A 17923-nucleotide genomic window follows, 5' to 3' on the forward strand; every position below is an offset into this window, starting at 1 on the left:
AGTATAGGACATGATGAGGGGGATATAAGCTCAGTATAGGACATGATGAAGGGGGTAGAAGCTCAGTATAGGACATGATGAGGGGGATATAAGCTCAGTATAGGACATGATGAGGGGGGTATAAGCTCAGTATAGGACATGATGACGGGATATAAGATCAGTATAGGACATGATGAGAGGGATATACAGTAAGCTCAGTATAGGACATGATGAGGGGGTATAAGCTCAGTATAGGACATGATGAGGGGGGTATAAGGTCAGTATAGGAAATGATGAGGGGGATATAATATCAGTATAGGACATGATGAGGGGATTTAATCTCAGTATAGGACATAATGAGGGGGATATAAGCTCAGTATGGGACATGATGAGGGGGATATAAGCTCAGCATAGGACATGATGAGGGGGGTATAAGCTCAGTATAGAACATGATGAGGGGGATATAAGCTCAGAATAGGACATGATGAGGGGGGTATAAACTCAGTATAGGACATGATGAGGGGATATAAGCTCAGTATAGGACATGAGGAGGGGGTATAAGCTCAGTATAGGACATGATGAGGGGGTATAAACTCAGTATAGAAAATAATCAGGGGGGTATAAGCTCAGTATAGGACATGATGAGGGGGTATAAGCTCAGTATAGGACATGATGAGGGGGTTATAAGCTCAGTATAGGACATGATGAGGGGGATATAAGCTCAGTATAGGACATGATGAGGGGGATATAAGCTCAGTATAGGACATGATGAGGGGGGTATTAGTTCAGTATACTGTAGGACATGATGAGGGGTATATAAGCTCAGTATAGGACATGATGAGGGGGGTATAAGCTCAGTATAGGACATGATGAGGGGGATATAAGCTCAGTATAGGACAAGATGAGGGGGATATAAGATCAGTATAGGACATGATGAGGGGGTATTAGTTCAGTATACTGTAGGACATGATGAGGGGTATATAAGCTCAGTATAGGACATGATGAGGGGGGTATAAGCTCAGTATAGGACATGATGAGGGGGGTAAAAGCTCAGTATAGGACATGATGAGGGGGGTAAAAGCTCAGTGTAGGACATGATGAGGGGGGTATAAGCTCAGTATAGGACATAATGAGGGGGGTATAAGCTCAGTATAGGACATGATGAGGGGGGTATAAGCTCAGTATAGGACATGATGAGGGGGTATAAGCTCAGTATAGGACATGATGAGGGGGGTATAAGCTCAGTATAGGACATGATGAGGGGGGTATAAGCTCAGTATAGGACATGATGAGGGGGTATAAGCTCAGTATAGAACACGATGAGGGGGATATAAGCTCAGTATAGGACATGATGAGGGGGGTATAAGCTCAGTATAGGACATGATGAGGGGGATATAAGCTCAGTATAGGACATGATGAGGGGGATATAAACTCAGTATAGGACACGATGAGGGGGATATAAGCTCAGTATAGGACATGATGAGGGGGGTATAAGCTCAGTATAGGACATGATGAGGGGGATATAAGCTCAGTATAGGACATGATGAGGGGGATATAAACTCAGTATAGGACATGATGAGGGGGATATAAGCTCAGTATAGGACATGATGAGGGGGTATAAGCTCAGTATAGAACATGATGAGGGGGATATAATCTCAGTATAGGACATGATGAGGGGGGTATAAGCTCAGTATAGGACATGATGAGGGGGATATAAGCTCAGTAAAGGACATGATGAGGGGGATATAAGGTCAGTATAGGACATGATGAGGGGGATCTAAGCTCAGTATAGGACATGATGAGAGGATATAAGCTCAGTATAGGACATGATGAGGGGGATATAAACTCAGTAAAGGACATGATGAGGGGGATATAAGCTCAGTATAGGACATGATGAGGGGGATCTAAGCTCAGTATAGGACATGATGAGAGGATATAAACTCAGTAGAGGACATGATGAGGGGGATATAAACTCAGTATAGGACATAAGGAGGGGATATAAGCTCAGTATAGGACATGGTGAGGGGGGTTAAGGTCAGTATAGGAAATGATGAAGGGGATATAAGCTCAGTATAGGAAATGATGAGGGGGATATAAGCTCAGTATAGGACATGATGAGGGGGTATAATCTCAGTTTAGGACATGAGGAGGGGATATAAGCTCAGTATAGGACATGAGGAGGGGATATAAGCTCAGTATAGGACATGAGGAGGGGGATATAAGCTCAGTATAGGACATGATGAGGGGATATAAGCTCAGTATAGGACATGATGAGGGGATATAAGCTCAGTATAGGACATGATGAGGGGGGTATAAGCTCAGTATAGGACATGAGGAGGGGGATATAAGCTCAGTATAGGACATGAGGAGGGGATATAAGCTCAGTATAGGACATGACGAGGGGATATAAGCTCAGTATAGGACATGAGGAGGGGATGTAAACTCAGTATAGGACATGAGAAGGGGGATATAAGCTCAGTATAGGACATGATGAGGGGGATATAAGCTCAGTATAGGATATGATGAGGGGGTATAAGCTCAGTATAGGACATGATGAGGGGGGTATAAGCTCAGTATAGGATATGATGAGGGGGTATAAGCTCAGTATAGGACATGATGAGGGGGTATAAGCTCAGTATAGGACATGATGAGGGGGGTATAAGCTCAGTATAGGACATGATGAGGGGGTATAAGCTAAGTATAGGACATGATGAGGGGGTATAAGATCAGTATAGGACATGATGAGGGGGATATAAGCTCAGTATAGGATATGATGAGGGGGTATAAGCTCAGTATAGGAAATGATGAGGGGGGTATAAGCTCAGTATAGGACATGATGAGGGGGGTATAAGCTCAGTATAGGACATAATGAGGGGGGTATAAGCTCAGTATAGGACATGATGAGGGGGTATAAGATCAGTATAGGACATGATGAGGGGGTTATAAGCTCAGTATAGGACATGATGAGGGGGATATAAGCTCAGTATAGGACATGATGAGGGGGATATAAGCTCAGTATAGGACATGATGAGGGGGGTATTAGTTCAGTATACTGTAGGACATGATGAGGGGTATATAAGCTCAGTATAGGACATGATGAGGGGGGTATAAGCTCAGTATAGGACATGATGAGGGGGATATAAGCTCAGTATAGGACATGATGAGGGGGATATAAGATCAGTATAGGACATGATGAGGGGGTATTAGTTCAGTATACTGTAGGACATGATGAGGCGGTATAAGGTCAGTATAGGACATAATGAGGGGGATATAAGCTCAGTATAGGACATGATGAGGGGGTAAAAGCTCAGTATAGGACATGATGAGGGAGGTAAAAACTCAGTATAGGACATGATGAGGGGGTATAAGCTCAGTATAGGATATGACGAGGGGGTAAAGGTCAGTACAGGACATGATGAGGGGATATAAGCTCAGTATAGGACATAATGAGGGGGATATAAGCTCAGTATAGGACATGATGAGGGGGTATAAGCTCAGTATAGGACATAATGAGGGGGATATAAGCTCAGTATAGGACATGATGAGGGGGGTATAAGCTCAGTATAGGACATGATGAGGGGGTATAAGCTCAGTATAGGACATGATGAGGGGGTATAAGCTCAGTATAGGACATAATGAGGGGGGTATAAGCTCAGTATAGGACATAATGAGGGGGATATAAGCTCAGTATAGGACATAATGAGGGGGGTATAAGCTCAGTATAGGACATGATGAGGGGGGTATAAGCTCAGTATAGGACATAATGAGGGGGGTATAAGCTCAGTATAGGACATGATGAGGGGGTATAAGCTCAGTATAGGACATAATGAGGGGGGTATAAGCTCAGTATAGGACATGATGAGGGGGGTATAAGCTCAGTATAGGACATAATGAGGGGGGTATAAGCTCAGTATAGGACATGATGAGGGGGGTATAAGCTCAGTATAGGACATGATGAGGGGGTATAAGCTAAGTATAGGACATGATGAGGGGGTATAAGATCAGTATAGGACATGATGAGGGGGATATAAGCTCAGTATAGGATATGATGAGGGGGTATAAGCTCAGTATAGGAAATGATGAGGGGGGTATAAGCTCAGTATAGGACATGATGAGGGGGGTATAAGCTCAGTATAGGACATAATGAGGGGGGTATAAGCTCAGTATAGGACATGATGAGGGGGTATAAGATCAGTATAGGACATGATGAGGCGGTATAAGGTCAGTATAGGACATAATGAGGGGGATATAAGCTCAGTATAGGACATGATGAGGGGGTAAAAGCTCAGTATAGGACATGATGAGGGAGGTAAAAACTCAGTATAGGACACGATGAGGGGGGTATAAGCTCAGTATAGGACATGATGAGGGGGTATAAGCTCAGTATAGGATATGACGAGGGGGTAAAGGTCAGTACAGGACATGATGAGGGGATATAAGCTCAGTATAGGACATAATGAGGGGGATATAAGCTCAGTATAGGACATGATGAGGGGGTATAAGCTCAGTATAGGACATAATGAGGGGGATATAAGCTCAGTATAGGACATGATGAGGGGGGTATAAGCTCAGTATAGGACATGATGAGGGGGTATAAGCTCAGTATAGGACATGATGAGGGGGGTATAAGCTCAGTATAGGACATAATGAGGGGGGTATAAGCTCAGTATAGGACATGATGAGGGGGGTATAAGCTCAGTATAGGACATAATGAGGGGGGTATAAGCTCAGTATAGGACATGATGAGGGGGTATAAGCTCAGTATAGGACATAATGAGGGGGGTATAAGCTCAGTATAGGACATAATGAGGGGCATATAAGCTCAGTATAGGACATGATGAGGGGGGTATAAGCTCAGTATAGGACATAATGAGGGGGGTATAAGCTCAGTATAGGACATGATGAGGGGGTATAAGCTCAGTATAGGACATAATGAGGGGGGTATAAGCTCAGTATAGGACATGATGAGGGGGGTATAAGGTCAGTATAGGACATAATGAGGGGGGTATAAGCTCAGTATAGGACATAATGAGGGGGGTATAAGCTCAGTATAGGACATGATGAGGGGGGTATAAGCTCAGTATAGGACATAATGAGGGGGGTATAAGCTCAGTATAGGACATGATGAGGGGGTATAAGCTCAGTATAGGACATAATGAGGGGGGTATAAGCTCAGTATAGGACATAATGAGGGTTATATAAGCTCAGTATAGGACATAATGAGGGGGGTATAAGCTCAGTATAGGACATGATGAGGGGGGTATAAGCTCAGTATAGGACATAATGAGGGGGGTATAAGCTCAGTATAGGACATGATGAGGGGGTATAAGCTCAGTATAGGACATAATGAGGGGGGTATAAGCTCAGTATAGGACATGATGAGGGGGGTATAAGCTCAGTATAGGACATAATGAGGGGGGTATAAGCTCAGTATAGGACATGATGAGGGGGTATAAGCTCAGTATAGGACATAATGAGGGGGGTATAAGCTCAGTATAGGACATAATGAGGGGGGTATAAGCTCAGTATAGGACATGATGAGGGGGGTATAAGCTCAGTATAGGACATAATGAGGGGGGTATAAGCTCAGTATAGGACATGATGAGGGGGTATAAGCTCAGTATAGGACATAATGAGGGGGTATAAGCTCAGTATAGGACATGATGAGGGGGATATAAGCTCAGTATAGGACATGATGAGGGGGGTATAAGGTCAGTATAGGACATAATGAGGGGGGTATAAGCTCAGTATAGGACATGATGAGGGGGATATAAGCTCAGTATAGGACATGATGAGGGGGTATAAGCTCAGTATAGGACATAATGAGGGGGGTATAAGCTCAGTATAGGACATAATGAGGGGGGTATAAGCTCAGTATAGGACATGATGAGGGGGTATAAGCTCAGTATAGGACATAATGAGGGGGGTATAAGCTCAGTATAGGACATGATGAGGGGGGTATAAGCTCAGTATAGGACATAATGAGGGGGGTATAAGCTCAGTATAGGACATAATGAGGGGGGTATAAGCTCAGTATAGGACATGATGAGGGGGGTATAAGATCAGTATAGGACATAATGAGGGGGGTATAAGCTCAGTATAGGACATAATGAGGGGGGTATAAGCTCAGTATAGGACATGATGAGGGGGTATAAGCTCAGTATAGGACATGATGAGGGGGGTATAAGCTCAGTATAGGACATAATGAGGGGGGTATAAGCTCAGTATAGGACATGGTGAGGGGGTATAAGCTCAGTATAGGACATAATGAGGGGGGTATAAGCTCAGTATAGGACATAATGAGGGGGGTATAAGCTCAGTATAGGACATGATGAGGGGGGTATAAGCTCAGTATAGGACATAATGAGGGGGGTATAAGCTCAGTATAGGACATGATGAGGGGGGTATAAGCTCAGTATAGGACATAATGAGGGGGGTATAAGCTCAGTATAGGACATGATGAGGGGGTATAAGCTCAGTATAGGACATAATGAGGGGGGTATAAGCTCAGTATAGGACATAATGAGGGTTATATAAGCTCAGTATAGGACATAATGAGGGGGGTATAAGCTCAGTATAGGACATGATGAGGGGGGTATAAGCTCAGTATAGGACATAATGAGGGGGGTATAAGCTCAGTATAGGACATGATGAGGGGGTATAAGCTCAGTATAGGACATAATGAGGGGGGTATAAGCTCAGTATAGGACATGATGAGGGGGGTATAAGCTCAGTATAGGACATAATGAGGGGGGTATAAGCTCAGTATAGGACATGATGAGGGGGTATAAGCTCAGTATAGGACATAATGAGGGGGGTATAAGCTCAGTATAGGACATAATGAGGGGGGTATAAGCTCAGTATAGGACATGATGAGGGGGGTATAAGCTCAGTATAGGACATAATGAGGGGGGTATAAGCTCAGTATAGGACATGATGAGGGGGTATAAGCTCAGTATAGGACATGATGAGGGGGTATAAGCTCAGTATAGGACATGATGAGGGGGATATAAGCTCAGTATAGGACATGATGAGGGGGGTATAAGGTCAGTATAGGACATAATGAGGGGGGTATAAGCTCAGTATAGGACATGATGAGGGGGATATAAGCTCAGTATAGGACATGATGAGGGGGTATAAGCTCAGTATAGGACATAATGAGGGGGGTATAAGCTCAGTATAGGACATAATGAGGGGGGTATAAGCTCAGTATAGGACATGATGAGGGGGTATAAGCTCAGTATAGGACATGGTGAGGTGTAGTTAGTGCTGGGACATCCACGTGGAGATGGAGATAGTTACACATCAGTAGGGGATGCTATGACCCAGGTGTACCTACCTCAGCAGAATGCAGGGCACATACTTCCTCAGTATTCAGGCGTATTGGACGTGTCAGAACTGCGATCCCTGTGGGAACGGTTCTATTTAATCAGGTTTGGATATAACCAGACAGACAGTATAGTTATAGAGATGGGAGGAGGAATCCAGTTACATTGCAGGGTTTGTACCTGAAAGGGAGGGAACTGTAGCACTCGCTGTGTGATGTGAGGTAGGAGGCACGGATATCCAGAGATAAGGTATGTGATGGGGAAGCCACTTGCAGGAGGGATTGGTAGCAGATATAAAATCCTGAGTAACATACATAGGTGAGGAAGGCTGTGACTGTAGACAAGGTGATTTCAGACATGGCTGTGAGCCAGGTACTGAGGTCTTGATACAGAGTTTGCGGTTGTAGACAACGCTTTACCTGGCGTTCCAGCCACTGACAGGAAAACACCAGACTATCCCCAGCACAGGGGGGTGAGCGACTCCAGGCTATGAAGGAGCAGGTAAGCCTCACCTGGCTCACTACCGTGACTCTCCCAATCAGCTGATCACCTGGCTCACTACCGTGACTCTCCCAATCAGCTGATCACCTGCCTCACTACTGTGACTCTCCCGATCAGCTGATCACCTGCCTCACTACCGTGACTCTCCCAATCAGCTGATCACCTGGCTCACTACCGTGACTCTCCCAATCAGCTGATCACCTGGCTCACTACCGTGACTCTCCCGATCAGCTGATCACCTGGCTCACTACCGTGACTCGCCCAATCAGCTGATCACCTGCCTCACTACCGTGACTCTCCCAATCAGCTGATCACCCGGCTCACTACCGTGACTCGCCCAATCAGCTGATCACCCGGCTCACTACCGTGACTCTCCCAATCAGCTGATCACCCGGCTCACTACCGTGACTCTCCCAATCAGCTGATCACCTGCCTCACTACCGTGACTCTCCCAATCAGCTGATCACCTGGCTCACTACCGTGACTCGCCCAATCAGCTGATCACCCGGCTCACTACCGTGACTCTCCCAATCAGCTGATCACCCGTCTCACTACCGTGACAAACCCAATCAGCTGATCACCTGGCTCTCTATCATGACTCTCCTGATCAGCTGATCACCTGGCTCACTACCGTGACACACCCAATCAGCTGATCACCTGGCTCACTATCATGACTCTCCTGATCAGCTGATCACCTGGCTCACTACCGTGACTCTCCCAATCGGCTGATCACCCGGCTCACTACCGTGACTCTCCCGATCAGCTGATCACCCGGCTTACTACCGTGACTCTCCCGATCAGCTGATCACCTGGCTCACTACTGTGACTCTCCCGATCAGCTGATCACCTGGCTCACTACCGTGACTCTCCCAATCAGCTCACTACCGTGACTCTCCCAATCAGCTAATCACCCGGCTCACTACTGTGACACTCCCAATCAGCTGATCACCCGGATCACTACCGTGACTCTCCCAATCAGCTGATCACCCGGCTCACTACTGTGACTCTCCCACACCAGCTGATCACCTGGCTCACTACTGTGACTCTCCTAATCAGCTGATCACCTGGCTCACTACTGTGACACTCCCAATCAGCTGATCACCCGGCTCACTACCGTGACTCTCCCAATCAGCTGATCACCCGGATCACTACCGTGACTCGCCCAATCAGCTGATCACCCAGCTCACTACCGTGACACTCCCAATCAGCTGATCACCCGGCTCACTACCATGACACTCCCAATCAGCTGATCACCCGGCTCACTACCGTGACACTCCCAATCAGCTGATCACCTGGCTCACTACCGTGACTCTCCCAATCAGCTGATTGCCTGTCTCACTACAGTGACTCTCCTAATCAGCTGATCACCCGGCTCACTACCGTGACTCTCCCGATCAGCTGATCACCTGGCTTACTACCGTGACTCTCCCAATCAGCTGAATACCATGACTCTCCCAATCAGCTGATCACCTTGTTCACTACCGTGACTCTCCCAATCAGCTCACTACCGTGACTCTGCCAATCAGCTGATCACCTGGCTTACTACCGTGACTCTCCCAATCAGCTGAATACCATGACTCTCCCAATCAGCTGATCACCTTGTTCACTACCGTGACTCTCCCAATCAGCTCACTACCGTGACTCTCCCGATCAGCTGATCACCTGGCTTACTACCGTGACTCTCCCAATCAGCTGAATACCATGACTCTCCCAATCAGCTGATCACCTTGTTCACTACCGTGACTCTCCCAATCAGCTCACTACCGTGACTCTGCCAATCAGCTGATCACCCGGCTCACTACTGTGACACTCCCAATCAGCTGATCACCCGGATCACTACCGTGACTCTCCCAATCAGCTGATCATCCGGCTCACTACCGTCACTCTCACAATCAACTGATCACCCGGATCACTACCGTGACTCTCCCACACCAGCTGATCACCCAGCTCACTACCATGACACTCCCAATCAGCTGATCACCTGGCTCACTACCGTGACTCTCCTGATCAGCTGATCACCTGGCTCACTATCATGACTCTCCCGATCAGCTGATCACCCATCTCACTACCGTGACTCTCCCGATCAGCTTCACACCCGGCTCACTACCGTGACTCTCCCGATCAGCTGATCACTCGGCTCACTACCGTGACTCTCCCAATCAGCTGACTACCATGACTCTCCCAATCAGCTGATCACCTTGTTCACTACCGTGACTCTCCCAATCAGCTGACTACCATGACTCTCCCAATCAGCTGATCACCTGGCTCACTACCGTGACTCTCCCAATCAGCTGATCACCTGCCTCACTACCGTGACTCTCCCAATCAGCTGATCACCCGGCTCACTACCGTGACTCTCCCAATCAGCTGATCACCTGGCTCACTACCGTGACTCTCCCAATCAGCTGATCACCTGGCTCACTACCGTGACTCTCCCAATCAGCTGATCACCCGGCTCACTACCATGACTCTCCCAATCAGCTGATCACTAAGTGTTCCACAAAGGCTACAGCCATAACAAAAGCTTCCGGTAACCATGGCATTGAGATGCACACACACAGAACCTGAGGACTATATTTGGGCCGCAGTGTCCTTAATAACACGGGTTCTATCAGGGAGGTAGAGGGAGGGAGTGTTCCCGGGGCAAGGAGACTGCAGGAATGGTTCAGGAGGTCAGAAGATGACGGAGGGTCAGTAAATGGAATCTGCAATCTGTGTTTGGTAAAACATTTCCCCTGCTAGATCCACCACCAGCCCTCTCACCTATTGAAGACCATGTATAAAGTTGCTTTAGTTCTAAAATGACCATAGTATTTACATACATATAAACATAGGCGTGCACAGCTTATTTTATTAGGGGGTGCACCGCAGGAGGGTCATGTCTAGCACCGCCCAGGGACACGTCAAGCAATATTTTACATTATCTCAGTAATATCACGTAGCTTAATCTAATTTCTCCCTAGTTCCTAACAATAACATAGATATAATACACCCCAGAGAAATAAAATGAAACATAATGGTGTGACCACCCGCCCGGTACTGACTGTCCGCTACGGCATAACCCTGAGTCCTAGCTGCCGCTGCACCCTATCGCTGCTTACACTTCCTCAACCTATCCGTGACCCAGTGACGGAACTAGAGAGTGGAGGGCCTAGGTGCATATGCACCCCCCACCCCTTGCACCCCCAAGCACCTACACCCTAAATTTGAGTGGGACATTCTGAAAAGTATGGGAGACTTAGGGGGCTGAACATTTGAATTTTTAATATAACACAAGTACAGTTTAAAATGAACACGTGCCATCACAGCCACATCTGCCTCTTTCTATGCCATCACACTCTTCTTCCGCAGGGCACCAGCATTTGTCATACATATCCCCATGCTCACAGGCTGCTTACAGCAGTGACCCTTACTCACATTACACCACAGTATGAGCCGAAATTCACATTACGCCACACAGTATGATCCAAATTCACATTATGCCACACGGTACGAGACGAAATTCATATTATGACACATGGTATGAGCCAAAATTAACATTATGCCACACAGTATGAGCCAAATTCACATTATGCCCAGAGTCGGCCCTAATCCATTTGATGCCCAAGGCAGATTTTGGCTGGTGCCCCTAGCACCGCCACTACAGATGTAGCCAGCCTCGTCTTTGCCACGGTGTGTACCCACGGGCATTCGCATCGTGGCAAGCTGCACTGAACGCTGTGTTGTGAATAGTTGCAGCCAACGTTCGCTCCATAGAAGACTATGGCATGCGCGTGAATATGCACACGTGCATCATAGACTAAGGCACACTAGTCACGCAATCCATGCCGCAATGATGGATGAGCGTGGCAACATCTGTAGTTCTGCCTCTGACCCAGCACAGCACCCATCATCCAGCACGACCATGAAGCCTTACCCCGCTGGAGTAGACTGTGGTAGAAGTAAATGACTGCAGGTCAGGTGGCACCTCGACCACTGAGAGAGAAAGGGGGAGATAGAGAGATCCCCCCAGAAGAGAGGGGGGAGGGAAAAATGAGAGAGGGATACGGATGTGATAAGGAGAGAGACAGAGGGGCCCATTTATCAAAAAATATTTGCGGCTATGTCTCCTGAAAACACCCGTTTTCAGAAATTAGCCGCAAATATTAAGTTTAACTGGTATGTATAAAGAAGGGATTGCAGCAGGTATCGAAGATACCTACTGCAATCCCTCCATTTCCGCCCGCAGCCCCATCCCCCATAGGTTTCCATGGAGGATGCAATGCTGCACAATGGTGGTCATTCCGAGTTGATCGCTCGTTGCCGATTTTCGCAGGGCAGTGCATGCGCTAAGTACTTTCACACAAAAGTTTGTAGTTTTACCCAAGCTTGAGCGACGTTTTTTCATCGCTCGAGTGATCGTAGTGTGATTGACAGGAAGTGGGTGTTTCTGGGCGGCAACTCTGCGTTTTCAGGGAGTGTGCTAAAAAAACGCAGGTGTGCCAGGTAAAAACGCAGGAGTGGCTGGAGAAATGGGGGAGTGGCAGGGCATGTTTGTGACGTCAAACCAGGAACTAAACGGGCTGAGGTGATCGCAATCTGTGAGTAGGTCTGGAGCTACTCAGAAACTGCAGGGAATTATTTATTAGCAATTCTGCTAATCTTTCGTTCGCTATTCTGCTAAGCTAAGATACACTCCCAGAGGGCGGCGGCTTAGCGTGTGCAATGCTGCTAAAAGCAGCTAGCGAGCCAACAACTCGGAATGAGGGCCTATGTATCAATGGCCCTCATTCCGAGTTGTTCGCTCGCAAGGCGAATGTAGCAGAGTTACACACGCTAAGCCGCCGCCTACTGGGAGTGAATCTTAGCTTCTTAAAATTGCGACCGACGTACGCGCAATATTGCGATTACAAACGAGTTAGCAGTTTCAGAGTAGCTCCAGACTTACTCTGCCTGTGCGATCATTTCAGTGCTTGTCGTTCCTGGTTGACGTCACAAACACACCCAGCGTTCGCCCAGGCACTCCCACCGTTTCCCCGGCCACTCCTGCGTTTTTTCCGGAAACGGTAGCGTTTTCAGCCACACGCCCCTGAAACGCCGTGTATCCGCCCAGTAACACCCATTTCCTGTCAATCACATTACGATCGCCGGAGCGAAGAAAAAGCCGTGAGTAAAAATACTTTCTTCATAGTAAAGTTACTTGGCGCAGTCGCAGTGCGAACATTGCGCATGCGTACTAAGCGGATTTTCACTGCGATGCGATGAAAAATACCGAGCGAACAACTCGGAATGAGGGCCAATGTTCCCAGAAGCTACTGCAATATTTGACTGCGATAGCCCATTGTATCCTATGGGGTACAGATCGGGGAAAGTAGAGCTGGCTGGGTTCCCTGAGAACCTTCTGCCAGAAATGCCTCAGTGCATCATGGTCACCTGAAGGGATTGCATATTGCAATGTGATCCTTTGCAGTAAGATCCTGCCCAGATCGCTTTCAATATGTAATCAGAGGTGGATTGGCCATAGGACCCACAGGGAAGATTCCCGGAGGGCCGACGCACCCGTGAGGCCTGTTTTGTTTGAGGACATGTGGTCCTTTTTATAGACATAATGAATAAGATGAAAAATAATTAGCATATATGAAAATGACTTTGCCACTTAGCCTGTGATTGCAGATGATCTAGTGTATGCTCTGTCTGCCTGCTTGGCTGACATATAAGATTGAGTGAATAGTGATTGGGATACGGTTGGTGTAATAAGCAAGAAAATATATCTTTCTAAAGAATGATATAGTTTCCTAAATTCTGAAGTTGTATCATATAATGTGCTCATAATATTTAATTTTATTTCTTTTTAACTCCCCCCTTGATGCTGGACATGCCCACTATCTGGAAAGTCTTGGGGGGAGGGTGCTGCTGCCATGGCCCATGGCTAGACCTTACACCTCTGGTGCTGCCCATGTGGGGCCACTAGTACAAATTTTTCCAGGGCCACTTTTTGTTCCCAATCCGCCCCTGTATGTAATCCATGATAAATAGGCCCCATAGAGAGAGTGAGGGAGAGAAAGTAGGAGAGAGACATATGGGGGGTGGAGGGAGAGTGGGGGAGGGAGAGAGAGGGGGGGAAGAAGGAGGAAAAGATAGGGAGAGAGAGGGGATGAGAGAGGGGGAGGGAAAGATAGAGAGACAGAGAGATTTCATGAGAATGGAAATATAGTAAAAATACACTGACACTTACCACACTGTCTCTGTGTCAGTTTCCTCATGGGTGGGGAGGGTGTCTGCAGGTTCTTGTGGTTCTGTCATGCTGTGGCTCCTCCTGGATCATGTACACTATAGCAGAGATAGAACAGGGGGTGGGGTCAGAACCTCGGGGCCCCTCAGAACCTTGGGGCCTGGTACAGGTGTACTCTTTGCCCCATGTTGCCGGGTCTGCTGACACACACACACACACACACACACACACACACACACACACACACACACACACACACACAAACCTTACCTTCTCCTTCTTGGCGGGCTCCATGGGATGGCTGCTGTCAGAGATCCACCTGCACCAGCAGGAGAAGGCAGGGCTGCACATACAGTAGATTGCCGGGCTCAGGGAAAGTTTGGGGTGTGGTCTAATCGCGGACCTCCGTGACCACGCCCACTTTTAGATAAACACTGCAAATCAGTGCAGAAAATCGCCGCTGCCCCAGTTAATCTGAGCAATGGCTCAGCATACTGTATTTTGGCTCGCCCTGGCTGCGGCTGCCGCAGCAGGGGGGGGGGGGGGTTACCACAGCCAGGAAATAGCAGTGATCACCATCCACTGTGCTGCAGCTGGCTTGGCGTGTGGGGGGTGCCGCACATCGCACCAGGCACCCCCACGGCGCACTCCTATGCATATAAGTAAAGAAAAGCACATATGAAGAGGGCAGAGGCAGGCGTGTATGTGGGTCTACAGTATATATGTAATAGTAAATGCTTTACCCCAGTGCTGAGCCCATTTTACACCATAAGCAATCTTCACACTTCAGCATACGCGCCTACTTTTGAAAAAGCGTGTCCGGGAGATGTGACAGTAATACCTATCAGCGCGGGTGTGTAACGCTACATCTGAGAGGCGTCATGAAAATTACTTACATCCAAATGTAAATGAGCCCCAAAGTTAGTAAGATCTAATTGTTGAAGAAAAGACACTGATATTTTGCAGGAATTGTTCCTGTATTGTGTTATACAAGAGGTTCCATATACTGTACGTGGCCAGGAGAAACCTTATATAAAATGTATGTAGCCATAGGGATCATTGTGCCTCATTCCAAGTTGATCGCTAGCTGCCGTTGTTCGCTATGTAGCGATCATTTAAAAAAAATGGCTAATCTGCGCATGCGTGTGCACCGCAATGCGCACGTGCAGAGTATAGGTACAAAGAACATCGTGGTTTTGCACAGGTTCTAGCGACGCTTTCAGTCGCACTGGCGGTCGCAAGGAGATTGACAGGAAGTGGGAGTTTCTGGGTGTCAACTGACCGTTTTCTGGGAGTGTTTGCAGGCGTGGCCGGGCGTTTGCTGGGCGGGTATCTGACGTCATTACCGTGTCACTCGTCGCAGCAATCATCGCACAGGATAAGTAACTACAGCGCTGGTCTTGTTTTGCACAAAATGTGTTTGCTGCCGCGCGGCTGCACAGGCGTTCACACTCCTGCAAAGCGAAAATACACTCCCCGGTGGGCGGCGACTATGCGTTTTCACGGCTGCTAAAAGTAGCTAGCGAGCGATCAACTCGGAATGAGGGCCATTGTGCCTTATAACTAAAGCAGGGAAATGGCGCTGATGAGCCCATTTTAATGTATGTATCTCTGATTTCTTTTTTCCCCCCAAGAATGTAACAGCTGTATAATGGGGTAAGGTACAATCAGGGAGATTGCTGGTCTATTCAGGGAGTCAGGGAGATTGCTGCTATTTCAGGGAGTCTCCTGCAGAATGAGGGAGGGTAGGCAACTATGCACGTCAGTATCATTATTAGTGATATTTTAATGTGGTACCCACATGTGTATCCCAGCCACACCCGCCGGAGCAGAACAATAAGCCCCTCCCCCCATACCTGCCGGCCCCCCAGTCTCCCAGTGGGAGTCTGGGGGGGGGGGGGGGGTCAGATACAGGAGTGAGGCACAGATTGCTCTGTCTGGGATACACAGCGCTGATCTTACGTTCACACAGACATCCGGGCAGATACGGGAGGGAAACGCGTGAAGGTTTGGAGACTAGGGGCAGGATGTACTAAAGGATAAATGTTTTCTGGGTTTTTACCGCATTTTCATATGTACTAATCCTGTGACCCTGTGTTTCCGGTGTGGAGGGTAACGACAGCCTTTGTGGGCGTTACCCTATAGAAGCCTTTGGACAATCTTCCTGGGAGGGATCCAATAGAGATCCCTCCTGGCGTACCCAAAAAGAATCCAATCAGATCCATCCCAGTTCTCCCCTCAGGCGCCGCGTCCCTCTGCGCAAGGGAAGATTGTACATTGACGTAGTGCGGTTAATGACCTGGTGTGTGAAATAATTTTGGTCACATTTGCACACGTGTGTGGTGATCACACAACCACTGAAGTCACACATGCGTAGTAACACAAATGTAAAGCTGACACATCGCAGCGCGGGGGGAGGGGCCTGGAACAGGGGAGTTATCGCTGCAGCAGCATCCTGACCACTTTATTGACCCCAATCACAATGTATTGGGAGATATCAGAGATCAATGCCCATCTCCCCCAGCCAGGAGTCCGCCACAGGCAGCTACTGTATGTCCTTTCTAATCCTTTATTCAGCGTTTGCTGTTGATACATGTAACACACATAAGTGTTTTCTATTTGCAGACTCCGAGCAGCGGGTACGATACCAGCCGGCACATGAGAGGTCAGTGTAACCACAATATAATTACATTAGTGGGCCTGATTATGAGACGGACACAACGCTGATATTCATACAGACACCAAGTCTTAAGGCCCATACACACTTGACGATGCACACATCATTAACGACCGTCGTTAACGACTTCCCTTGAACTTCCCTTGACAGCTGAGCAAACGACATGAGCATACACACTACCAAAGACCAACGACCAAAGACCAACGACCAAAGACCATTCATTGTTGAAGCATCCAAGCTGAACAGTTTATTAAAATAATGAGCTGGGAACAGGGCTGGTGTACAGTGGCTTGGTCGTTGGTCGTTCACACCATACACATTCAACGACGTCTCTGGTCGGTAACGACCATAGTGGAAATTGAGCATACATGCTCCACAGATAAGCGAGGGTCGTTAACGTCCCGCGGGGCCGCGCATCGGTGGTCGTCGGATGCATACACACTTGACGAAATAATGAGCGACGTCGTTGATGAGGGCTGAAATGAACGACGTCGCTCATTTTATCGTCAAGTGTGTATGGGCCTTTAGTCTGAGACGCACTATGCATGAGATCAAAGTCAGACGCGCGGTAGCAGAGATGTGAGGGGCGATTCTGGAAGGTGACTGTGGGTGACATACGTGTGGCGTCTTCTGGGCATGTGAGGCGTGTCACTGAAGGCGTAGAAAGACTCTGAACCGCTCACACAGGAGACCAAACTCAGACGGAGAAACTGCACCAACCATAGGGCTCTGTAGGACAGACGGTACATCGGGTGGTGACAGCGGGCACCTCAGTTCTTACACAGTCGGATACACGGATATACACCAGGGAACGGCTTTGTAGGACAGACGGTGCGTCGGGTGGTGACAGCGGGCACCTCAGTTCTTACACAGTCGGATACACGGATGTACACCAGGGAACAGCTTTGTAGGACAGACGGTGCGTCGGGTGGTGACAGCGGGCTCCTCAGTTCTTACACAGTCGGATACACGGATATACACCAGGGAACGGCTTTGTAGGACAGACGGTGCGTCGGGTGGTGACAGCGGGCACCTCAGTTCTTGCACAGTCGGATACATGGATATACACCAGGGAACGGCTTTGTAGGACAGACGGTGCGTCGGGTGGTGACAGGGGGCACCTCAGTTCTTACACAGTCGGATACACGGATATACACCAGGGAACAGCTTTGTAGGACAGACGGTGCGTCGGGTGGTGACAGCGGGCACCTCAGTTCTTGCACAGTC

The 17923-nt window shown here is 48.1% G+C and overlaps 1 protein-coding gene across 1 annotated transcript in view; it reads left to right on the forward strand.

Moving 5' to 3' along the window:
- Positions 1–17923, forward strand: part of ICOSLG (inducible T cell costimulator ligand) — a 120033-nt gene that overhangs the window by 60814 nt on the left and 41296 nt on the right. The window contains exon 6 of the mRNA XM_063956900.1: positions 16645–16684. Coding sequence (XP_063812970.1) covers positions 16645–16684 — 40 coding nt within the window. The remainder of the gene's footprint in view (positions 1–16644; positions 16685–17923) is intronic.

Source organism: Pseudophryne corroboree, chromosome 2, assembly GCF_028390025.1.
Source record: "Pseudophryne corroboree isolate aPseCor3 chromosome 2, aPseCor3.hap2, whole genome shotgun sequence".
NCBI lineage: Eukaryota > Metazoa > Chordata > Amphibia > Anura > Myobatrachidae > Pseudophryne > Pseudophryne corroboree.